At 38.0% G+C, this 25,768-nt stretch overlaps 1 protein-coding gene across 2 annotated transcripts in view; it reads right to left on the bottom strand.

Moving 5' to 3' along the window:
• PATJ (PATJ crumbs cell polarity complex component) overlaps nt 1-25,768 on the bottom strand; it is a 160,729-nt gene that overhangs the window by 115,950 nt on the left and 19,011 nt on the right. For both annotated transcript variants that reach the window (XM_074831865.1, XM_074831866.1), the window contains exons 9-17: nt 22,619-22,721; nt 20,813-20,901; nt 19,424-19,559; nt 18,999-19,133; nt 12,384-12,460; nt 9,843-9,899; nt 8,368-8,502; nt 4,536-4,700; nt 2,687-2,812 (exon numbers count right to left, since the gene is read on the bottom strand). In XM_074831865.1, coding sequence (XP_074687966.1) covers nt 2,687-2,812; nt 4,536-4,700; nt 8,368-8,502; nt 9,843-9,899; nt 12,384-12,460; nt 18,999-19,133; nt 19,424-19,559; nt 20,813-20,901; nt 22,619-22,721 — 1,023 coding nt within the window. The remainder of the gene's footprint in view (nt 1-2,686; nt 2,813-4,535; nt 4,701-8,367; nt 8,503-9,842; nt 9,900-12,383; nt 12,461-18,998; nt 19,134-19,423; nt 19,560-20,812; nt 20,902-22,618; nt 22,722-25,768) is intronic.

Genomic DNA, 25,768 nt, shown 5'->3' on the forward strand with positions numbered 1-25,768 from the left:
TCCACTTCTGCAGCGCATCTGGCATCGCTCACTGTCATAAATGAACACGTCTGTATGAGCTGGATTTCAGGGGTTCTTAAATACTGCAGATAACAGTCACCAGTCTCTCACAAGAAGCAACTGAAATGGGCTGGCATACACCGGTACTGCAGTAGCGTTTCAAAGATGTTATCATACCTTGATGTGGGGGGAAAGTAAGGTGGAATAATAGTGCACCACCGTTTTTTTACTTGTAATGTTACTTCAGTATTCCTGCTTATCTTTCTGAAGTCCTACCAATATTTCTGAAGTGCCATTTCAACCAACAGCTACAGAAATAATTTGATCTTAAAAACCCAGAATAATAGTCACATCACCTCCAAGTTGGGTACAATAACACTAAAGTTTCCTTAAACTTCTGTAACAGAGTCAATCCTTATGTGTGTAATTATGAGCACCACAAATAGACCTTCTGCTCAGAATCACCTCTTAAAAAGTTTTTCCTCTCCACCTTATCTCCATTAACACTAACGGAAGCCTAGAAAGGTTGGTCTCTCACTGATGCACTGACCCATGAAGCCAAGCCATTGCGAAAGCCCATCTTCATTTAAAAAAAAAAAAAAAAAAAAAAATCTAAAAAAACCCCCACCTCATATGATTATTCAAAAAGAGCAAAATCAACAGTGGATATATAGTGAAAGTAGTGTCGTTTGCCATTATAAGGCTTGAACCTTTTATTGCAAAACAGAGTATGTGCCTAAAAAAACAACTTTCATTTTTTAAAGAAGGGTAAAATTGCAAAAAGAAATATAGAAAACGGAGTTAGGTCTCCAGGTCCTTTAAGCCTCAATTAAACACTTCACTGTAATTTTGTGCTTCTCAGCAAATCTGCTTTAAGAATTCTAAACAGTCTCCCAGGAACCACATACTTTTTTTCCCCGACTCCAATCTAGCACGGACAATTATTTATTTTCTTTGCCCTGCACTCAAGAATGTGATGGATGTATTTACATAAACATACACACAGTCACAGATATCTCTATATAAAAATTAATCTGCAGATGATGAAAAGTGTAAAAGATCTGAGAGGCAAATCCCAAACAAAAGAGCATACTTTATACATAAATATCTTGAAATTATAAAGATCTGAGATTAAGTGGTTTACCACTCATTTAGAATTGATTAGAATGTATTTAAATTTAGCTGAAAGTACCACAACATTGCTCATGTATTTGCATCTGCGAATAAGTAAATAAAAAGCCTGTTATTAAAGCCTTCATTAATTCTGATTATATGAGAACTTAAAAGCAAATCTGTGTATTACTGCTCTGTAAAGACTCCTAGCAACTCTACAGTAAAGCTGGCACTGCAACACAACATGTGTCAGCGAAAATGACTAACAGGATCTATTTTCAGTAATCTTAAATCACACTGGTAAAATATAGAATTAACGGTTTTGCATAATACTTCCAATATTTTTTATTCTAATTCATTCCCAATTCATGCCTTATTGTATCAGAAAGTGAATTTTATATCACTAGACATTTATGCACAACAGTTAAACACATTTTATTAAACTACAATGTTTAGGCAGTATTCAGATGTGATGTGTATATTATTATGAAAAGCAATCTAGCTATTTTATTTCCTTATAAATATGATGGCTAGAGGTTTAAAAATATATCATGTTGACTAGAAACATGAAGAACATTTCATTCTGAGTAAAGATTTTGAGAGTTTCTATATATTTAATTGAAGCCAATATTTTGAAAGAAGGAATCATTAATTTTATTAGAATTTTCCCCCAATTAAAGACTTGTCTGTTGATTTTTAAGGAGTTTAACATTTAAGTATACAATCTTCCCCAAAATGGTGGTTCTTGGAGAAATCAAGTTTTAAGCTACAAATGACTCCTGAAAGTCAACTTCCTCCCTGCTGCCCCTCGCCCCAAAAATTCTACCTGTATCTCTGGCATACTGGTTTAATAGTTTAAGCAGAGAAGCATAAGTGAAAAATCATTAATTAGGTGCTTTAATCTCTATTCTTATACTAATAAATGAATGTATTAAAGCAAATTTGTGTTTACAGAAACTTGAGTTTGCAACACCGAGTCATCTGTCAGCCCTGATGTTCCCTTTTGACTGTGAAGGACTGTCCTGTACAGCTTCCTCTGCAAACTCTACTTTTCATGGCTTTATTTGAAGCCTGAGTGAATATTTCCATGGCTTGAGAGGAACCACAGATCACAGACCAGCACGGGTCTATACTCCATTTATAAATGAAAGGTGATTTGGGGCAGCGAGGGGAGAAAAAGCAAAACTCATTAAATTCAGTACGTAGGGAATGATGCTGCAATACCTAAGAAAGTTTGCTTGCCACTCTCATAGTTGAAAAGTCATTCCAAGTTAAAACAAAATAAAACAAAAACCAACCTCCCCCCAATACTTAGCCATAAAACTCAGTTAGGAGGTGGAATTTGATTAAGATTTTGCACTTTATCATGTCCAATCATCAGACTAGTTTGGGACAAGCACTACACTATAATTCATAGAGTTGGCCTCAAAATAAATTACTTTTCCCTACACAGTTTCTAAGCCTAAGTGCTAAGTCAGTTACACAGTAATCAACATCACAAAACACTTTAAGGCACCATACAAGATAAAGGATCAAAGGGATTTTTAGTATTTAGTTATACAGAAAAGTATACCTGATAGTCTAAAATGCTGAATCCTAAACCATTTTTGTCCTTCTCCAGTTCAATAACCTTCACATCAGGAGACCATAATGCCAATTCCCCTTCCTCTTCAGGATTAATGTCTTCCTCGGGTTTCACCTGGAAAATAAAACCTCTAGTTCAAATGCTATTCTTTCAGTTCTTTACAAACACTATTCCTTCAATATTTTGATTAGTAATGGCTCATACATGCCCTAAAATATGACCTTTTGTGGAATTACAACTTCATTAAACATTATGCATCCAGCTTTCTCAAGCTTGCTGCCTTGGATACTCCCCTGGGACTATGCCTACACATCTTGAGCATCAGAGCCCAACCTGGCATACAAATACCCATGTACTAATCAAATTAGTTGTTATAATATTACTAACCTGCTACATGTTGATGAACTTCAGCTGTCCCATTAGATGCATAAAGGAAAAATAAATATCTTAGCATAAAAGATTTCACCACAGACAGCTAATAGAAAGACCAGATGATCAGGCACATCTGATACTTCTGGCATTAAATATGCAAACAAAAAAATTCTTATATTCTAACTATACAAATAGTATCCAATTTGAAAAAGCAGCTTCTTTCACAATTTTTGTGCCAATGTATAAAAGAAAGAGGTATAGTTACCCAGTTTTGTTGAGTAAGGACAGCTTCATAAATACATCTTCCAAAAAGGCATCTTTTGTTGCCTAACTTAAAATGCGTATTTTAACATTACTGCTATTTCATCAATACAATCTTTGCAAAGTATCAATGTATGATGTCCCAAGAAAAACAATAAAATCTTGTACCCATTTATTTCACGCTGATTTAACTTTATTTCTTTGGACAAATATGCCTATTACACAGAGCACTGCCATGAGGCAAAATGAAGATATTTTTCTTCTACACACTCTTTCTTGATACTTTTGACAAAAAAAAGCAGAAATATTCTGAGATTGCTCTAAGGAGAAGGCAACCTCTGTTCACACAGTATCACCTTATGGCAAAGATGTGCAACACAGAAGGTACATGCAACCAAGAAGCACATGGAAAATGTTCAGTAAAATGCAACATTAAAAAACACAGTGGAACAAGTGGTATTGCAACAGAAAGGGCCTTTTACGAGAAGGTATAATACTGTACACCTTATTCTCCCATGAAACAGCCATACTTCTTGTTTAGCTCCCCACCTTAGAGGAAATTAGATCAGAAAATATCAGAAAAGATGAGAAGTCAAGGTGTAAATACTTTTTATAAATAGGAACAACCATTACAAGTGTCGAGATTTAGTTTGAGACTTTAAAGCTTCTGCAATGGAAAGAAACATTAAGTTTCACTTTTTTCCAGTTCTATAAAAACCTACTCAGAACATGGAAGTAATCAGCTAATGGTGGCAAGGATGTGATTTAGTATAATTCAGAGCTCTCACTCACCTATTAAGTGTAAGAATGATGAATGGGATGTACACAGTCAGTATGCTAGCTCGGTGATTTACCTACCTTGTATTTATAGTACAATGAAGTTTCTCATGACCAACCTGTATAAACTGTAGTAAAAGTACCAGTGTTGCAAACATGAACTATCTTTCACTGAAACACCAGCTGTCCCTTATGAGCCCAAAGTGAATAGCCAAGGCAGCTTTATATGACAATTTAATACAAAGCTGCCTCATATAACTATATATTTTAGGAAATGTTATTTAACACTGAAAAGTGGTCTGGATTGAACAGCAAAAGCAAAACAGAAACACTGTCTTTAAAAAGCTAAATCACTTTCTCAGAAATGTATGCACTTTTTCAAAAAGTTATTGTCCTTTTACACAACTGAATGACATGAGAAGTCTACCTTTTGTTCTGGAGGGGAAACTCTCACGGTGGGTTCATCCACAAGAGACTCACTGCCATCATCAAAAAGTCGCCGACAGCAAACCAGTGTAAATGGGGGTGGCACTTCTTTTAGAAAAGTGATTGCCTCACGGCGTGATTTTCCATATAGCTGAACTCCATTTACCTACACAGAAGGGGGAAACACACATCCACGCTAAGATAATTAAAAGGATATCAACCAAATTCTTTTATTACTTTTTTTGTGTACATGTCTTGCCCCAGCTGAATGTGAAAGTCTAACTTTACCTAGGGGTTCTGGCAAACCTTGCATAGTTTTATTAACATATGCTTCTGAAGTATACATACATTACTGTAAGACTTAAACTTCATCTGCAAGATCTTGTGACTACTGACTGCTACACCATGTCTCTGCTCTCTTCAGCTTCCTCTAACTTGTTTTCTGCTCACTCCTTTTCCTAGCCTAAATCCTTCCTAGCAATGTTATTTCATTCTCACCTGTTTCTTTGTTGGGGTGTTTTTTTAGCATGTGTTTGAATTTAAAAAGATAATTTAATTTTCCAAAATATTCTGAAAATACACAGATTTTGAGCTCTAATCAAAAACTTGAAGTTAGAACCAGCACATCTTTGTCAGTCGTTTAAAATGTAACAAAATGGTTGAAACTAAAATAGACCCTACAGAAAACACGTCAGAATGTTTATATGGTAAAAAATACAATTACAGTAAGCAATTAATCAGAGAACACTGACAAGGGTCAAAGCTTACCATCCCATAAGCTTTAGATCCTGAGTGACAACAGAAGAGCCTAAGGCATTGTTAATGGATGTTTTAAACCACAGACTTAAAAAAAGAAAACAAAAGGAAGATAGATAGGAGGAGAGAAGGAAGGAAGGAAGGAGAGAAGGAAGGAAGGAAGGAGAGAAGGAAGGAAGGAAGGAGAGAAGGAAGGAAGGAAGGAGAGAAGGAAGGAAGGAAGGAGAGAAGGAAGGAAGGAAGGAGAGAAGGAAGGAAGGAAGGAGAGAAGGAAGGAAGGAAGGAGAGAAGGAAGGAAGGAAGGAGAGAAGGAAGGAAGGAAGGAGAGAAGGAAGGAAGGAAGGAGAGAAGGAAGGAAGGAAGGAGAGAAGGAAGGAAGGAAGGAGAGAAGGAAGGAAGGAAGGAGAGAAGGAAGGAAGGAAGGAGAGAAGGAAGGAAGGAAGGAGAGAAGGAAGGAAGGAGGAGAGAAGAAAATGCTTCTTTAAAAATGGGATACTGCAGTTATACTTCCTCAGGAAAATAAAACTCCAGTGATTCATCCTCTTTCACATATTTTATAACCTGCAGTATCATGAGGGCACCATAGTGGTATCCTTAAATAGGAGGAAAGCAGAACGTCCATAGGTGCCACAGATCCTCTCTGCTGAACAGCAGCACAGCCCCAAAGAGCAGGGGTTTAACCCATCAGTGCTATGGACTCAATCCCAACACCTCCCATGTTTCAGGGATTTCTTTCAGGCTACCTCAGGTCTGCTCTCATGACCAAATGTCCAAAGTGCCTGGAGTGCAACCACTGGTTTAGGAATCCAGTACACATCATCCAAGACCACTCCACAACATGAACCAAAGCACAGTAAGAGGGGATAATTGAAGATTCTCTTCAATACTTCACTCCATACCCAAACTGCAATGCTAATGTAGATGAACCCACATTTGATCCTAGAAAACACAGCATGTGTACATGTACACACCCCAGTACTTGAGGCTGAACCTCACTGTATACTTCCCAGATCTCCTTGTTCTTTAGAAGGACTCAATCTTGTGCAAGACTACACAGCAACTTCACTTTGGCCACCATTTTCTTCCTGATCATCTCTTTTTCTTCCCAACTGTTTCCCTTGTGCTTTTTACAGTGTAAATATAGCTTATACTGTGGGAAACACAGAGTTCCTCTCACGCTATAACCCAGCCAAGGAGAAAAAGTCAGAATGGCGTAACTGGCCTCCAACATGGTAAGATGAACTGCTATGGGTTTTTTCTGTAAGAATTACAGCAACTGCTGAGCTATCAGGCTAATCCATTAGTTAATTATTTAAGCAGAAGTATCTATGCGTAAGGATTTTTTAATGCATTGAGAGTGGCGGTGTGGTGGAAAGTTACCGGCACTTCTCAGCATACTGTGATTGATGGAAAAGAGCTACTGCGCACGCCCAGGCGGACCTGGGGACTCCCATTGCTTCTTTTGCAGCTGCCAGAAATTGGCCTCTAAACACGCAAGGTGCCCTACACCCCATTCATTCCCCACACCACTCAAATTAGTTGTGCCATCAAATAGGAGCGAGTGAAATTGTGTAACAAAACTAGAAGGACACAAGGAAGCAATTTACTCCTAAAAAAGAACACAATGAAATTAGCTAAAGTTGGGGGGCGGGGGGGAAGAAAATACCATGCTTTCTATCGTAATTCAAACACGTCATTAAAAATAATCAATGTTCAACCTCAATATATATTAAAAAAAATTCCTTGCTGATCACATTTTAATCCCAACTGTATCAGGCCCAGGTAGAGCTGCTTGTTTGCAGAATGGGGCTGTCACTTTTTCCATTGCAAACCCCTACTTAAGGGGATTTATAACTTGGCTGCAAAAACATACTCTGGGCTAAACCTGGCATATATAGCTTTAGCCCCAGAGCACATTTTTATTTTGTTGGGGTTTTTTTCCAGCTACAGAGTAGAAAAAAAAATTTATGCTCACTAGGTCTGGCCATATCTGTGACCTTAATTGTAAGTACACAGTAATAAGTAAAACTGTTAAATATATACAATTAAAGTTTCCTAAGTTACTCTACAGCACTGCATTATTGCTTTTTGTATACTATTTTTTGTTTAGTGGCCAAGGAATTTAAGCAACACTTCCAGCATTCCATTAATCCCTTCCTTTAGGAATCAAGATTTCCTCCATTAAGCAATAACTGAAGAAAATGTTTTAGGTTTTAGTGATACCAGTATGAATTTTTGATGTTACAGGGTGAACAAGTAAAAGCAAGAAAGCTGTACACCTAACAAATTAATCTTTCAGAAGGCCTAATTCTGTTCCCACTGATGTCAATTAAATGTTCTTTGCATCCACTAAAAAAGGTTCAAATCCAAAATATTCCACAAAGAGGAGGCATTCAGTAGGAAATTAATGTCTTTTCACTTGCAGGCTGAGATACAGATAGGTATACACACACACACATACACAAAATAGGTACTATTTTAATACTATAAAATAAATATTATTCCTAAGCAAATAGGTCTGGTCTGTTTCCGATAACTTCAAAGCTGTCCCAATACCTCTTTATACATATTTAAACAAACTGATGTACTATCTCATACACATAAATGTTTTTCAACACTCAACAAGCAAGGTATAATGTGTAACAGGAACCACTAGTCCTGAGACTGTTGTAAATTTTTTAGGACTGACAAATATGAAGAAAGATTATCCACCACAAAAGCTAACGCCAAATTGCTGAAAAGACTGAGTTAAAGGACTACAGATATATTCAACACAAATATTATCTATGCCCCTATAACTCTTGATACTCTTGTTAAATCATTTCAGAAAAAAAAAACCATGAAGTTACTAAGAGGTCACGAGAAATTGACATTTTGTCTGTAAAGGAGGAATGAAACAGTGAAGAAAATGAATGTGACTTCCAAAGCACTACTCTCAACTGCTTCCACAACCAACTCTTGAATACTGCTATTGCACACACAGCAGTCAAACCGGAATTTAACACAAGCATTTTTAAGAAGGCTAAGCAAACAGGAAATATGTCAGTTCTATTTTTTGGGGGGTTTTATTTTTTTACCTCCAGAAGTTCATCCTCCAGTTGCAGAAGACCAAGTGTTGCAGCTGGACCATCTGAAGCAATTGATGATATATAATGATGTCCATCAAACGTATCAAGCTCAACTCCTAATCTCAAAGTGTGGATGGGTAACAGCTGTCAAAAGACAAGTATGGCTGAGAACGTATATATCTTTTATCTACCACAATATAAGTATATTTAGGATTCAGTAGCTCACCAAATTAAACTAAGCATACAGTAAGATGATTGCCTTTATACTGACAGCATCTACATTACAGCACATGTGTCCATAATTTCTCTATACAAACTGTTTACACAAATAAAAACATCCAATCTGCCCTTTGGAGGAAGGAGCAATTTGAACTGTATTCTTAAATAAGGTTACCATCTTGGAAAAAATGCAGAGAAGAGTAACACCTAAAGTCTATCCTATCCAAAAGGTGAGTTTTCAACAAAACTGAAAGACATTCCATAATCACCATAAAAACTCATCACAAGATCAGCTGTCTTACTCCTTTAGGAGCTACACTACTTTGAGGTAGGAAAAATATCCATAAAGCATCCTCTGCAAATAGCTAATAATACTGGCATCCCTGTTTCTGCAAGGTGAAATCACTGATTTGGTGTTAGCCTTTTCTCAGTGGGCCTCCTTAATTTGGATTTTTTCTCTAGGGAGCCTCCAACCATTAGTGTCTTAGGTCTGCTAATACTAGGAAGACTAGAACAGAACTGATACGCTATCCAGACAGGACAGCAGAAATCATGGCAACTTTGGGGAGAAGAGATGATCAACAGTATCTGCTCCTTCAGTTTGGCCATTTTCTGGCTTTTTATTACTTAAATTGAAACACTGACTGTCCTTCTGGTTCCAAATTAATTCTAGATATTCAAGTGAAAGGAGCAATCCATTCCCAGCATTCAATTCTCAAACATCCATTCTCAACATTCCCTCACACCCATGTCTTATCATGAGTTTATGGCATTTCTTCACTGAGACATCCCCACAAGTATATAAATGCATCACCTTCACAAACTTCTTTTGCACAATATTAACACACATACCTTGAAAATCTCTCAAAAGCCTCGAAAGTCTGAAATTAGTTTCAGCTCTGACCATTTTGATTAAATGGATCACTATGGGAAACTCCTCTGCAGGACGATGACACTGTTCAGCACTTTCAACAACTGAATTTCAATGCAGTTAAGTAGCCCCAAATTTGAGGCATATATGCATGGTTTGGGTTTTGAGGGTTTTTTTGTTTTGTTTAGAGGTGTGTGTGTGTATTAAAAGGTTTGTTTGCCCATGCTATGAAAAGGTATTGGACCAGTCCAGAAGACAAGCAGAATATTGGTAGCCTTTTTTTGGAGTCAAAGGCACTAAATTTCTGAAACACATAAATGCAGAATTGTGTCATGGCCTCCTGGGATTACTCTGCCAACATATACCATGGAGGAAACCATCATGTAAGTCATACCTTTGAGTACTTCTGGAGCTCCAAATCATCTGTAATGGGTGTATCCACATTCACAACCTAAAAATTGTACATCATAACATTTTTAAAAATAGCAGGACAATAAAGACTTTACCAGAATGATGAATTCTGGCAAAAAAACTGATGAGCAAAATAAGCTGTACTTAAACAAAGTCACATTGATGCAAAATAATTTTAAACAAATGTTAGGAAAAAGTCTTTCAGACACAGAACATTTACAACTAGGAATGTGGTGATTATGCACTATTAGCAGACTCCAATATTATTCTATTCCCAAAGCCCAAGTGCCAATTTCAGTCAAGTTCAGTAATCCTGTATAAGCACAAAATGCCATTATGTTTGACACAAATACCCAAACTGACTTGCCAATCAGAATCTGAAAAGTACAATAGTTCAAGTTATTACTTCAGGCTATAGTACAGCCATCTAACATCTAGACTAAGCCACCATCTTCTGCAGCAAGTTTCTAGCATGGCTTGAAATACATGAGTTTAATTACCAGATTTGAATGCAAAGTGGAGTGTTGAAAAGAGTGACAAGAAATCCCTTCAGTACATCTTCTTTTTTAAAATATTAATAAAATACTGATGTTCACCACCATTTCCTTGTAATGTTCTTAGTTACCGTGATTTATTTATCTGTAACCTCAGAAGGTTATTTACTCCAATTTTAAATGTAATAAGATGACATCTGGGGTGATCTATGACCCAGGGTTGGAGTTTGGGACACTGAAGTTGAATATGTTTGGGAGGATTGCTACACTTGTTAGATTTGGAAAATATATAGCCTTGCAAAAAAATCAGGTAACTTCAGGCTCCTTTGGAAATTTCTAGTTTAACAAAGTATCTATGAAATAATACCAAGGCTCAGCTTTTTCTTTTGGCTTAATTTTAAATAGGGCTTCCAGCATCTTGTTTTCCAGTACTTTGGGTATTTTTCCCCAACAGAAAGAAGCTATTTCATGTCCATTCAGCTGTAACTAAATGAATCTATGACTGGTAAGTCCTCAGCTTGACTGCTCACGTTTAGGTACCTGGCAACAAATACCACACAGTCATACACCCCTGTACAGACTTCCAGGTCCTCTTTCTGTTTCAGCAGGATCTCAGCTCCTTCCATTGGTACCACAAAGAATCAGCAGCACAGAAACTATGAATGACACCAAACCCTCTCTTCAAACAGCTATTTGCTCCAAAGAGAAATACTTCTGAGAGAATACTCAAACTTATAAGCACCTTCAGGGTGACTTTCCGGGAGCTGAGTGTAGGAGTAAGGATAGTGTGAAACAGGGATTGCACTATCAGGCTGACATCGAACTAAACGTTGTTATTGAATGCAGCCAAGAAAGATTAGAGGTAGGTGCAGACAACAAGAACAGGAAGAACCAAAAAATTACTTTCAAAGTGGGATGCCACAACAGTTTCCTTCTATTATTTAAAAGGACCAATCGTTAACATTTTCACTCCTGACATTTTACTGGAGGCAGCTAAAGAAGAATTAGAAACGGACGGTTTCATGAACTAAGCAGGTTTTCGTCCTCTGTGGGAAGTGTGATAGCGCTAAGGGAAGTAATATCAGACTCTTGAAATGTAAGGATGGGAATACCAAGCAACTGAAGTGGGCAGCCAAACAGATTTATTGCATCATGTACATAATCTTACACGAACTTCAGATCTTAAAGGAGTGCTAATGGAAAGAAGAGAAGCGAGTTTCTCAAGGCAATTCTTAAAGCTACTTTAAATCTTCCAGCGAGTGACTGGAACGATGGCTACTCCAAGTAGTAAAAATAAGTGTCTCTAAATCAACTGGACAAGCATTGCAAAGACAAACAGGGCGTTTTCTTGGTGGTGGTGAGAATTTTTTAAGTCTTCAGAAAGAACACTGGCTGGAGTCTTTTATCTGTACTCACTAGCTAACACAGCACTGAAAAGCAGTAGTGAGTTACAATTTCAGTCAACTCCTTATGACAATTCATCAAAACAATCTTTTGCCTGGCAATTATTTAATACGAAGTGAAGAAATATCTAAGAGACACTGGCACCACGAAGTTACAGTGCTGTGAATTACTTCCTCTTTTCCCAGCATATTTGAAAATCATTCTTTCATTCTTCTAATAAAATTGTAAGATTCTTCATGAAACACAGGAGCTCTATCCTGAGCCTTTTTTTCCCAGTGCACAATAAAACAAATAGATCATAAATGAAATCATAGAAATGCCACATATTTTAAGTGGGTGCTATGATGCAGATTTAAAAGGACAGTTGATTTTCTTAAATCACTGTTCCTGTCTACTATCTGTGTAACATTAGTATCTATATAAACAGAATTAAAAAAAAACCCAAACAACAACTCATCATAACACTCCTATATTTCAGCCTTGATGTTATGGGAAACAAAATATGATGTTACTGATCTGTTCCAAACACTAAACTGTTCTATCAACAGTCTGTAATGCTAAGCTCACAGATCTGTAATTTAAAGAAATAACATAAATTAAACATAGTTTATTGAAAGATAACATACCATAACTTCGTATTCAGGTCCTAGCAGGTTTTCCCACTTGGATTTCAGCTCACATGCTGGAGGGAGGGGGACTCTTCCTAAATATGAAAGTGAATATTAAATTTACAAGCACATTGTACATTGGGAAGTACAGTTACTTCTAAATACTTCAGTAAAAATTCAGTGTAAATAAAAGATTAGAGGGAATAATCCCAAAAAGGAAAGTGCATTAAGCTGAGTCTATCAAACAGTGCAAACCAAAAATGTCTTTCTTAGGAAAACAATGCAAAATGTCAGCTACTGCTAACGTGTGATTTATTCAACTGAGAAGCAGAAGAGGTGATACTTGCATTGATGAGATGCGAGTTCTGTACCATATAGTACTGTAAATAAATCATTCTTTCAGGCTGCAAAACAAATTTCACATGACTTCATAATTTGTTGCTATAAAAATGCTTGCCACTCCAGGGAAGCATCATCTCCCACCAAAATGAACTCCCTTAAGAAGTAAAACACCTGACAAGATATTGCTGTTATCGAGGGGCTGTGTCAGCACAGTGCAGTCACAGACTTTATTTATACATTTGGCAGGTATAAAGGCTTGTCTACTTTAATTAGGCCAGTAAGTAACATGAGCTTTAATATAAGCTCCAGTTCTAAACCAGTCTTCCGTGGGAACTTGGCTATCTTGACATTTATATCTTTTCAGCTTTCTTACTTATGCAACCAAGGCAGTATTACATTCATGTAAGACAATTTGACAGAGCTAGACAGCATAAAATGACTGGCTGCCCTGCATTTGACCTCATCCAGAAGCTCAGCTCACATATAAAGTTCCAAGCTGAAGCAATGTTTAACTGGTAAGAATCAAGCTCTAAAGCAAATTCCATCTAGCAGCTACAGCAGCAGCAACTGGGGTCTGAATTACTGAAAACTGTTTTTTTTCCCCCGAACGACTGTAATAGTTTGTCAGATGTCTAGACAAGGCACAGACCACTTAGTATTGCTGATGTGGGTGTGATTTACATTCTAAATTTCAGTACGACACATTTTGCACACAAACTAGTGAGTAAAATACCTCAAAGGGGGAATTTTGAAGACACCAAGAGAAGCTCTGAGCCTACCCACTAGCAAAAGCCAACACAAATGGGATGTCAAGCAGCCTCTGCTTTCAACACCTTTGTAGACTGCAAAGATAAACCATGAGCTTTGCAATACAATCCTCATTACATCATTTCATAACTTTGAAGTTTTCCGCTCATTAAAAAGAAAGATTTAAGTTAACTTATACAACAACATAACCCATCACTGTATCTCTTCCACCCCCTTTCTGTCATGCCAGATAGGCAAATTCTGTCCGATCTGCACTGAGAGACCACACTCCTCAGAGCCTAACAACTGAGATTTCACTTGGGAATATCCAGAGAATCTTTAACCTATAGGCTCAAGGAGATACAGATATTCAAGGATTCCAGCAATTCAGATAACTCTTTTCTGTCACCAAAAAGAAACCCCACCAAGAATAAAAACGGGTTTATAAATACAGCCCACAGTTCTGTCTGAACTAAAATATCATCTTAAAAAAAAAAGGGAAGATAAATTGTCCCAAAAATCTCAGCTGTGAGTTAAGGGGTTTTTCCTCCATTGAAATTTAATTGAAGTTTCTAAGGAGAGGTCATCTTCGTGAGCTTTGTTATCAAGCGTAGGCCGATCACTATCTTTACTTCCCAGCTGTAGCAAAACCAGAACACCAATGCATTTTTCTACTCCTTCTATTTGCAAAAATATATAGGGACAGAAATTCGTTAGTCTCTTTTTCTGCTATTACAAGGTTATAGCGTGAACACACAGGACCTAAGCACGTGCAGTCGCCTGTGCAGCCAAATACAGATTTTAAGGTTCACCAGAAGTAATGAGTCTTAGGGTCAGACTCAAAGTTCAGTTCAGTAACTGTAAGCTGTGTTCAGTTGGCTGAATACAGATTTTTTTGTCACTTCCAAAACACATTACCAAAACCTATGAGTTGTTCAGAGCAGGTGCTGATTCACGTCTCCATTTGAAGTTTCCCCCTTTCTTTCTTTCAAACACACTTTGAAGTCTTTGCTTGTAACTTCCTCAGAACTGTGGAGATGTTGGCTAGAGGGATTTGAGTTAAATATATTCAGTTCCAATGGTATCACCCAGTTCACTTAAAGTGCTTCTTTTTCCTCAAACAGCTTTTTCCACATGGCAGCTAATAGGAAGTGTCTCTCATCCAGCTGGATTTCTCATAACCTGAGATATGTACCACATATTCTATAATGTGCAAGGCCTCAGAAATGAAAACACTTCCCAGGGACAGCTTTCATTAGCAACAATTTTCAACATATTTAGTCCGTCCTTCTGCCCGCACTTCCATACAGTTTTTTATTTCTAATTAGCAAGCATCAAGAATAAATCACAAGTGTATTGTAAAAATCATCTTTCCCAATTAAAATTGCGGGCATCTTCAAAATTGGGACCTTTTCTTCTTGCAATTTCCTCCTGGTTTCACAAAATTACTATACAAGGATGTGTACTGTACTCTAGTGCACTTTGTTAATGCACTACCTTTCTCTGCCCTACTGTTGGATATCTTTCCCCAGCCGTCTTTCAGCGCCTGACTAGCATCATCATATCTTTAGGTTTTGAGTACTGCTGCAAGGCAAAAGAAAGCAGTTCTGCCCAGTCTGCAGTCTTGCAGATGCAGCTGTTAAGTTAATTGCCTCTAGTCTGCTAGCAGAAAGTTTCAGGCCTCGTGCACACTGCATCCTAAACCATGTTGCCTTTGTAACAGAACTGCTTAAGCACGGTTTTGCCTGGCCAGAATTACTATTTAATATCTCTCCAGGAAACACAATTTAATAAGAATTTCACACAACTGGGCTTAAAGGGAAGTAATACACATTTTATAAAACATACTTTTTACATTAAACTTCTAAAACCATTTCCAGAGTTTAGTCAGAGCCTTAAATTAGTAATATTTACTTTAGCACTATTATAATGAAGTGCCCATCACCATGTCCAAAATAAGCACCTATCTTTGGAATTTAAACTTGGCCATTAAACTCTATTCCAAGGTGAAATCTTATACATCGTATTTCAGCAGGAGTAAAATTTGCAACTAAGTATTTCAACTGTTTAACAGATATACACACACACACACACACTTTATAGTTGCATAAAGCTTTTGCAGAACCTTGTAACTTAAAGTGGTTTTTCACTATGAAAAACCACAGTGTAATCAAGCAATGATACTTGCTTACCATTGCATTAAATGCTCCTGATTCATGACTCAGTTTCAAAGCCATGCCCATCGCATTATCCTGCTGGCCGGAGGAAGACCAGCACTGCTAGATGGTATCAAGGGCAGTATCCAACTACAAACAAACAATGTCTTCAGTGTTTAAATTTTGGTATCCCAAGACACACTGTGCACACGAACACATTGTCCTGTATTCTCCAGGGTAAGGGGAGCTTGGATACATAGGAGAATAGAAAAATCTCGTACACATGCTACATGATGCACTGGGGAACACAGGGCAGATAGACCCCACTGCCCCTGCAAGGGATCAGCGTGGGTCCAACCGGCAGCTGTGGATTCCAGGCAATGAAGTCCTGCACGATACTCCACAGAGCTCCAAGGAAGGGGATTACGAGATCTGCAAAACGCTGGAATTGAAGGGGAGCCACTCATATACACACAACTTGGTTACAAACTCCTTTTGAAACTAAGGGCTTTGGATTATTTATGGAGAGGCAGTGGATCCACATCAAAGCAGTTTGGGGCTGCTATGAAAAAGGCTCAGAAATACAGTTTGATCCAAGCTGATTATCAGCAGAACAGGGATCACTGAGGCATATCTAGATAACACACCTCAAGACTAACAGTTTGTTAACTTCAAGCCAGGTAAAAGCAATTTTAGTTCCCAGCATAAACTGATCCTGGCACTGATATACCGTATTTGCACAGTACTAGGTATTAGGTAACAAATTCCTCAAAAAGTTCACTTTGCATCAGGGCAGACATCTGCAGCCTGTGACACAAGATAACCCAATCACGAGTAGTCAGGAACTGACTACAGAGATATTGTTCGCTTCAGTAGAAAAAGAAAATACTTCATGCATAGAAAGTTCCACAGTAAAAAAGCACTGGGTAAATGACACAGGACAGCATGTGTTGCTCTTTTCTAGCCTCTGTCAAGCAAGTGTAAATCCTCCTGGCTCTTCTGCCTCTAAATACATCCAACTGCTAACTCCTTAAGTTATTCGTCCATTGTAACTACAAATCAATATATGCTTTTCCATTCATACAGCTAAAACAATGCTTTGATAACCTCACATCTCAGCTACTCAACCACCTCTATTTTGGCTTCCTATTTCTGGGAACATGCAAAAGTCACAACAAAGGATGTCTGGTTACAAGGCTTGGACAGAAAAGTAAAACAGAATGGAACATAGGAACTGCTACATTTCTCTCGTTTCCAGCTTGTCTTTAATACTGACAGATCTTCCACAATCATAGCAAAATTGTTATTCATTGACAGCCGTAATTTAGAATCCTCTATTACATCTACATATCTTAGAAACTACAAGGCATAAGGATAATTTATGCTGACTTTAACACAAGCTGTAGAAATTCACCCAGAAGTTCCTGTAGAAGAGCCCAGAAATCTGTAGGGGAATTGAAGCATGCCTTCTGGAAAGGCCTCCAACCTTGATTCGGAACTCAGCTAAAAACCAAAGCAATCCATGCCTTTGTTATCTGCCCCTATGCCCAACTGCCTTTGCTGTTAAAAACACATGCCTAATTTGAACTCTTGTCCAGCTTCTAATTCCAGCTATCAGGTCTTTATGCCTATTATGCTTTTGCCAGATCAGAGATTCTTATCTGCCTGCATAGGTGTGCAGTCAACAGTTTCCAGTTCAGCTAATAAGCTCAGGACAAGCAAGCCAGAAATTGCATGTCTAGGGACTGAACTCTCATTTCCAACAGTAGCACGGGAGGAAGCTGTATGCAACAGTATTAGTACCACAAGGTAAACGAGTTGGGTCTGGGAAGCAGCAGGCAGCAAGGAGAGGTTCGTTGCCAAGTGGGGAATCTCAGAGGAGGTGGACAAAGCTTGTGTGGGGCTTCCTACTTCTCTGGCACTGCAGGAAATGTCAGTGACCAGGAGCACTATCAGCAGGACAAGCAAACAGGAGCAAGGCAGTTAACATGGCAGGTGGCACACAGGTGAGATAGATGTTTGTGGAAATGGCATCTGTCTCACTTGTGTGGAAAATGACACACAAATGGAGACACATCACAAGACATGATCCCCTGTCCCTGCTGCTGCAGTCACCTCTGGTCCTTCAGCAAAGCCCTACTCAGTCAAAACACCTGAGAGAAGATGCTGCAGCTCAGGTCCCAGGTTGCAGGAGGCCAAGTCGAGCAGCTCAGAATGTGAGTTCTGATTTATTCTGGTTTTATGTATTTATTAGTTACCGCAGTGCCAAAAGAGGAAACTGTAACAAAAGGGCATCAGACATGATGTACAGGAAACCAAGAGTATATTTTGAAAAGACTCTGCAGATGCAGGAGCCTAAGACCTGCGAGGGTAAGAAGATAGGTATGACTGAGGTAATACTGGAACAGGAAGTAAATGTGCATTCCCAAGAGTTCCCTCTCCTGATGCTGTTCACTTAGCAATCTGGTTCAGGGCCCTGGCAGCAGAGGAGAATGATCACATCTTCTCTGTCAGGAGAAAACTGCAGGCAGGAGGCCTCAGGTCATCAGAACAGGACGAAGGGTGGAAAGAGGAATTGGTAAGCTGGAAGCATTCAGTTCTATAGAGCTGATGAGATTCATTCCAGAGTACTGAAAGGGCTGTACCTCCACTGCCTATAATCTACAAAAAAACCAAACCAAACCAAAACATGGCAATCAAAGGGGGATCACTAATGTCTGGAAAGGGCAAACTTTATGGAAGGAGGAAGATCCAAAGAATTATAGGCCAGTCAGTCTCATCTTTGGCCCTGGAGAGATCATGAGATACTTCCTCTTGGAATCCATTTCCAAAGACATAAGTGATAAGAAGGCAAATCAAGAACAGCTAATATAGATTTGCTGAATAAGTGACCAATCTGACTGTCAAGATAGCTATGTGGATGAATGCTGTAATACACCTCAACTTTACCGAAGCTTCTGACACTATTTATATCAGCATTCTCATTTGGAAACTCAGGAAGCATGGGTTTGATGACTGTTAAATAGGCTGAAAACTACATGGACCACTGGTCTCACAGACAGCTTTAACCAATGGCTTGACAGCCAGTTCAAGAGAAGTTCAATAGCTACAGGGGCCAATATTATTGAGTCTCTTCATCAGTGACCTCCATGATGATACAGAACGCACTCTCAGCAAACCTGAGGACAGTGCTACATTTTGGGGATTAGGTGGGGCAGGAGAGTTGATAGATCCAACAGGTAGAACTTTACTTCAGAGGGTCCTGAATAAAAAGCATCACAGAGCAAAAACTAAAGATGGAGCAAGCTACAACACCCCATCAGTATTGAAAATGGATTAAAGGCAATTCCAAAGACTCAGAAGAGACACTGCAAGATATTCTATTCACCTGTTTTATGTAGACTTTGTTTCTTGTCATTTCGAAGACTATCCTTCCATTCTTGGTTTTCGTCATTCTTAGTGTCCACACTAGTTTCAGTCCCTATAGCTCCAGGGGACACAAAGGTTGGAACAGTTGGCTGCACTGTGAAAACAGATGAAAAAAAAAAAATCATATGCTGCAAAATATATGAAGTAGTAACACCGCCTCACTATTTATTTTTTTTTTTTTGGCTACACAGGTTTTGCACTCAATTTTCCTGAATCCCTCATTTCTGTTTCTTTCCATTCCTCCTTAAGTATCTCATTTTCTACAGCACGACCTGACAAAATCTAGGATCATGTGGTATCTAGTCCTAATTGTTAAATTAGGTAACCGTAAATTGAGTGAAAAATAAAATCAGTTGCTGAAAAAGGGAAGAAAAAAAATATTACCTCTATCTGAAGGTCTTTCTGAAGAAATAGTAGAAGGTTTCCTTCTAAGTAAGGTAAGGCGTACAGTCTGTCCTGTGTTACGCAGTGCCTCTACCACCTCTTGGTTGGTATAATCCTGTATATTAACTCCATCAACCTAAACCAAGAAAATTGTATCATACAATAGCAATCACATTACATTCTTAGGCTGCACCATACACTGTAAGCAACATCCACATTATTTTGTGCAGAAATTATAGGGTTATTCACCCAAGACAGTAGTATTTGCAAAACAATCTCACTAAATCAGTTACATTTCGCTAATCGGATAATATTTTCAAAATGCATTTTAAAAGGAAACACAACAGTAATTTCTCTGTCTTCGTGGGGCAACCACAAAACAGAATTTACTATTCTAAGTATGCACTGATTTCCCCCTACAATTTTTTTGCTTACAAAAACCAGCTTGAGGAGTATTGTGGAGGAAGCTTCCCAGCAAGAGTAGTCAACCCAGAACTCCGTTCAGTTCTTTATCACTGTTAATTTTCTCATGGATTTCTAACATGCCCCACACAAGCCTGTACACATAACTGTTCATATAATAGACTCTGAACAGCCCGATTCTTACATTAATTAAAGTGTTTTGGTTTATACCAAAATACTCTGTTCCCCTCACTCCTAGATCATGCATCAATAGTGGCTTCTCCTGTAAAGCTGCAGATAAAAGCATAAGATTGTATCAATTTTTGCTCTCACAAAGGAGAAGCTGACTTTGGAAGGTCTGGCATAGCACACATTTTAAAAGTAATTTAAAATCGTATCTCTATAAATACTATCTCCTAAAACAAAAAGACTGTGTAATTCATTCCTGCTTGTACTGTGAATGCAAAATTGGCTATTATTCAATTCACTGTTATTCAATGGTTTTTAATTTTTCTACACATAAAGCTTGGGTTTTTAAACCTAAATTGTAACTATTAACATTTTGATTGTATCCACACTATGCTACACAGTCATTAAGGACCATAAACAGTGTGCCACATCTTGCAAAATCTTAACCATCCTCGAATCCCATTCAATTCAAATAGAAGCTAATGCTGCTCATCTTTACTTCAGGCCAAAAGCCAAGATTCTCCACTCTGAAACATTTTAATCCAAATGCTTGCTTCTTTCATAGTTAACTACTATTTACTACTACTTTGAATATAAAATAATATTTTAACCACAGCAAGACAAAGCTCATTTCTGTTACAAATCTACCTAAACAAATATGAAACACCAAATTACTTCCTCCGCAAAAGAGAGGTTTAATTAATTTTAGAAAGTCTTTACTACGTTGTTCTTTTAACACTAAGATGTGTAATGAGGTATTAGTTCTACAACAATATATAAGCAGAATATTTTACTTACAGCAACAATTTTGTCATGAACATGAATTTGGCCATTGTGGTCAGCAGCACTACCAGGTATTATATTTTTCACAAAAATCCCTGAAGGTTCTGTTGCCAGGGGGAGGGGAGAAAGAGAAACAAGTCACTACATTAACTTAATGTATTTATTTTGTTATTAAGATTTTTAACTACAGCCTGTTTCACACACTTTTGTCTACAAAGTTATGATTCTGTAAACCACCAACATTTGCACATTACCACACGCACAACTTGACATAGAACGACTGAGAATCTGATGGAAAAAACAGCACCGACACAACCACTTGTACCCTGACCTCAAAATTTTTTCCTTAACATGGCTCACAAAAGGCCACCTCCTCCATAGATTCATCCTTGTGCTTATCCAGGCTTTAAACAACAATCACTTAAATCCATGCTGCTTTTGATTTCAATAGGACTACCTAAGCTAAAAGTAAAGTATGTGCTTAAGTACTTTGATCAGGACTTCAATCATCTTACAGCTAAAGAATTTAGTACTTTAAATCTTAATGAAAAAGGATTTTTCTTTAAAAAAAAAAAAAGAGAAACATGGAAATCAGAAAAGCTGTCCTTTGTCATGTTTGATGTGTGATTATTAATTCTAACTTCTAATTAGATCAAGGAAATAAAAACAAAACAAAAAAGTAAAAAACACAGTCATCAGTTGAAACAGTAACCTTTCCCTTCCACAAACTCCTGTAAAATCCGAGATGCTGATCTTTAATTCTAGTGAATCTTGACACTTCATCCATCCTTTTTTGAACACTAACCTTCCTTAGACACCTGCCCAACATGGTTTGTCCGTGCTGAGCAAACTCACCTCTTCCCTCTGCCTGCCACGTGCTCCTCCCCAGCCCAGCTCCCCACGCTCCCTGCACTGCCCTGGGATTCCTGACCAGCAGCACAAGAGGATCTTCTGGGAATGAAGAGGGCTGGAGAGCTTCTTGGGTCCCACGAGGAAGGGGAGGGGATAAAAAGCACTACCCCTTTATGTAAAACCAGATATTCAGTTGAGTCAATTTTAAAGATGCTATCATTTGTGGAACCAATATTTGAAAGATGAGTTAACACCTCTAACTTAAAGAGGATTTAGAAAAAAAAAAACCCACCCTGATTCTATGTCCCCATATCCTAGCACAGGTATTTTAATCTTTTCCCAGTTTAGACATGGAAACAGCCATCTGCCAAAGACAAGTACATCATCTTGTGAAAGTGGCACACACTTCGCACACCGCTCAGATTCTCTGCACCTCCTGCCTGGCAGAGGGCTGGACTAGTTAATTTGACTGATCATTTCCACTCTAATACCTACAATTCATTAAACAAATGAAAGATGCACGTCAAGATATTTCGTACATACGGAAGATGCCATTCAAAACTTAATGCATCCGAAACTGCTTTTGAAATTCTTCTTAAAATGCACTGTCTGAATCATGCTATATACTGCAGGGGCAAAATAAGGAACAGTGTGGACAGGAATCCAACTCTGTTAAGAGTCTGTACATGCAGGAACTGTCTGTTACAGTTTAATGTCTTGCACAGTAACAACATAAGCATGTAAAATTCACTCCAGCAGCCAAGTTGGAATTACTATTTTTGAGCTAATTACAACTCTTTAAAAATTGTTGTGGCTGAATTTAACTTTCCAGCAAGTTCTCCAAGTATCTTCTTCATAGATTTTGTACGTTACACTGTTTCAATGAAGTGCTACCCATTTTCCCCACAGTAAATAAAGGGTATTTGAGAAGCCCCTGTCCTAGACTTTACTAAATTCTGCAGAACTCACCTACATCACTTGTGCCAGCATATCCAACAATTGTAATTCCCAGGCTTTGCCCATTCTTTTTTATAAGTTCAACATCATAGGTCTCAAAAAGGTTGGTATTACCCTATAAATAAAGCACAAGACAGTAAAAAACCACCTCATAAACTCCCAATACCATTACAATATTGCAGGTTAATTAAGATCTTTAGAAGTCAGAGGTGATTTTGATTTTCCTACTTTAGGAAGGATCATATTTGCAAAAGAGATATACACAAGGCTTGCTGAAAATAAGGTGTCACCCAAAGTCATTAGTTGCTTTTTAAATTCTTTCCTAATACTTTCTCCACATACCTGTCAGAGGTATAACATTTATATTTTATGGAAAACAAAGATTTTCGTTAGACTGCTTGGGGGCCATTTCCCTTTGAATTCCACTGCCACTTGGTAACCACAAGCTTCCCAGTCAATCCCACAGGACAACAGAAAGCTTAATGCCCCCAGAATTTCTTCTCTCCCTTTCATATGTTCCTTCTGACAAACAGTGTCATGAATCCACTTGCCTCAGCTCTTTCTACCAGACAAGTTAAGAAGAAAAAAAAAATCTGGTATAAATACACAGAGTTATCACATCACACATTTCTGTCAGAAAAAGTGATGGTTATCTCTCCCTGTTATCGCCTACTAAGGAAGTGAGGGGCAGGAGGAAAGGGATCTCAAACCAGAAAGAGGTTCGATGCCTTGAAACAAAAGAAACCACATGTGTATGTGGTAGGCACACCTCTACTACAGAAGTAGTTGCCTACTTAAATGCAAATATGAGAGACTAGATCAGTGTTTGGGCTTATTTCTTGTTTTTATGCTAGAACCCAAACCACAAAATCATTCCAAAAGTCAATCTTACATGCATCAGTTTAACGAGTTTGATATGATCCTGTTCAGATGTGAATGCCACCAAACTGCAAAGAGCACTGGAAGCCTCCAGGTTGTCTAAGGCAATGGGAAGCAAGACTCCTTAGTTTGCATTCAATGAAAATTGTTTTTAAAACCTAACAGAGGAAGGGAGAGTATTCATTTGTAAATGCTTTATTGTTGAACTGATGACTTCTCATAACAAACAATACTTGAAAAGAGAAGCACATAACATGACCTGTTCTCCAAACCCTTCACTTAACTACAATTACCAAAAAACCCATAAAAGCCACTAGATCAGATTACAATATGATCTGACCTTACACCGGAGAGTCCCCACAAAGCTGGCCCCAGTCTGTCTGTGCAACTCTACTCTGACAAGTAAAAATCAAAACTGCAAGACAGAGTTCAAACAGGACACACTAAAGACATTGATGATACCAAGAGAGGAACAATCACAGAACCGTCTAGGTTGGAAAAGACCTTGAAGATCATTAACCATTAACCTAACATTGACAGTTCCCAACTACACCAAGCACATAGATCTGGGAGTGTAAGGGTTAAATTAAAATACATAAAGTTGGTTGTTTTCAGTAATCAGATATAGCCCAATGAGATCAAAAATAAGATGATGATCAGAGTAAGGTCTGCTAAAGTGATGAAATCAAGAGGGACAGTGTGATTGCCAACAGCAAAAAACGTACTGGGAAATTGGAAAACATTTCTTAAGAGAGTGAAGAAAAGTGAAGTTTAATCAAATGGTTGCCAAATATCAGCTCTGGGAGGATCTATATGAAAAGCAGGGCAAAGTTATGGCTGTAGCTATTTCACTTTTCACTGAAAGAGAAATCAATGGACAGCTATCTGTTTTCTAATCATACACACACCTCCCTCCACCAGCTAACTCATTAAGCTCATTAAATGCTTTCCAACTCTCTTGCTCCATAAGACGCTGATGGAGATGAAGATAAGTTTTGATGCTCTGTCACTTATCTTTAGGAGAGGGAACCAAAACAATAAACAAGCCTATAGCAACATCTGAAATGAAGCTATAGCCTTGAGAGTCCTGCTATTGTGACAATCAAAAGCCCTTCACAGTCAGTGCTCTGGCACTATGGAAATTTTCTCTAAGTAATGTTACTGGCGAAACATTAGAAGTGGAGTCTGGAACAATCAAAGTACAGAGTCCTAAATACAGTGAGCACAAGTAGGCTGCTAACTTTACTGTCAGGATCTTGGAGAGCACAGATAATATGAGTGCTTTTTTTGTGCCCATGCACAGACACAAGTAGTTTCAGTTATTCTCCACTATAGGAAATTTAAAGGAAATCAAATATTAATATAAAACTGAAAAAAACTAACCATATATTAAAAATGCCTTTCTGCTGGTTTGCAAAAAAGAAGAGGAAAATATATTCTATTCCAAAGTTCACAGCTAGTGAGAGTACTCAGAAACCAGAGAGAAATTAGATTATAGGAAAAAGTTGTGCTGTAAATCAGACACAAACTGAAAGGTGGACCATTAAAATCATTATTCAAGTAATAAATACAGTTAGATTAGCCACTATTCTTGACTTCAGCAAATCTCTCTTAACCCCAGAAAGAGAACTTTCTTCAAATCTAAATATGAAGGCACTATTTTGTTCAGAAAACAATAGATGACATTCAGAAAGAAGTAGATGAAATTGCAACGTGATTTCTTTTCCCCCCTCTGAACTACATAGCAGAAATAAGGAGGAGACTGAAAAGACATCCAGAAGGAAAAACATTTTAGAAAGGCTGCAGCATCTGCAATGCTCAGGGTTGATTAGTGACAAACAGGCCTGCTTTTGAGGCAGGGAAGAGAGAAAAATAGTACATTGTAGAGGAAACAAAACTAGGACCGTGTTATTTTTTTCCTAATACGGGCCTTGGAAAATATGATACAGCCAGAAAAGTGCTTCATAATGATGTTGATTCTCTAGGAAAGACTTTTTTCAGAGTATTAGACAAGTCCACTTTTAAGACTTCAACCTTATGTACATGGATTACCCCCTCTCATCCCTCTGCTACTCACGTACCAATCCCTCTTCTAAGGACCTGAGGAAGGACCCAAAATACTTTACTGACAGCTTGTGCCACACCAGAGAGAGGCAAGACACAAAGCTAATGGCTGCCTTTGCAGTGACTATGCCCGGTAAGCGAGAAGGTGAGTTTGTAACAATATGACTGCTAGTCTGACCTTTTAAAATGGTGCTTCACAAAAAAAAAAAAAAAGCTCTC

This window comes from Strix aluco, chromosome 8 (assembly GCF_031877795.1).
Source record: "Strix aluco isolate bStrAlu1 chromosome 8, bStrAlu1.hap1, whole genome shotgun sequence".
NCBI lineage: Eukaryota > Metazoa > Chordata > Aves > Strigiformes > Strigidae > Strix > Strix aluco.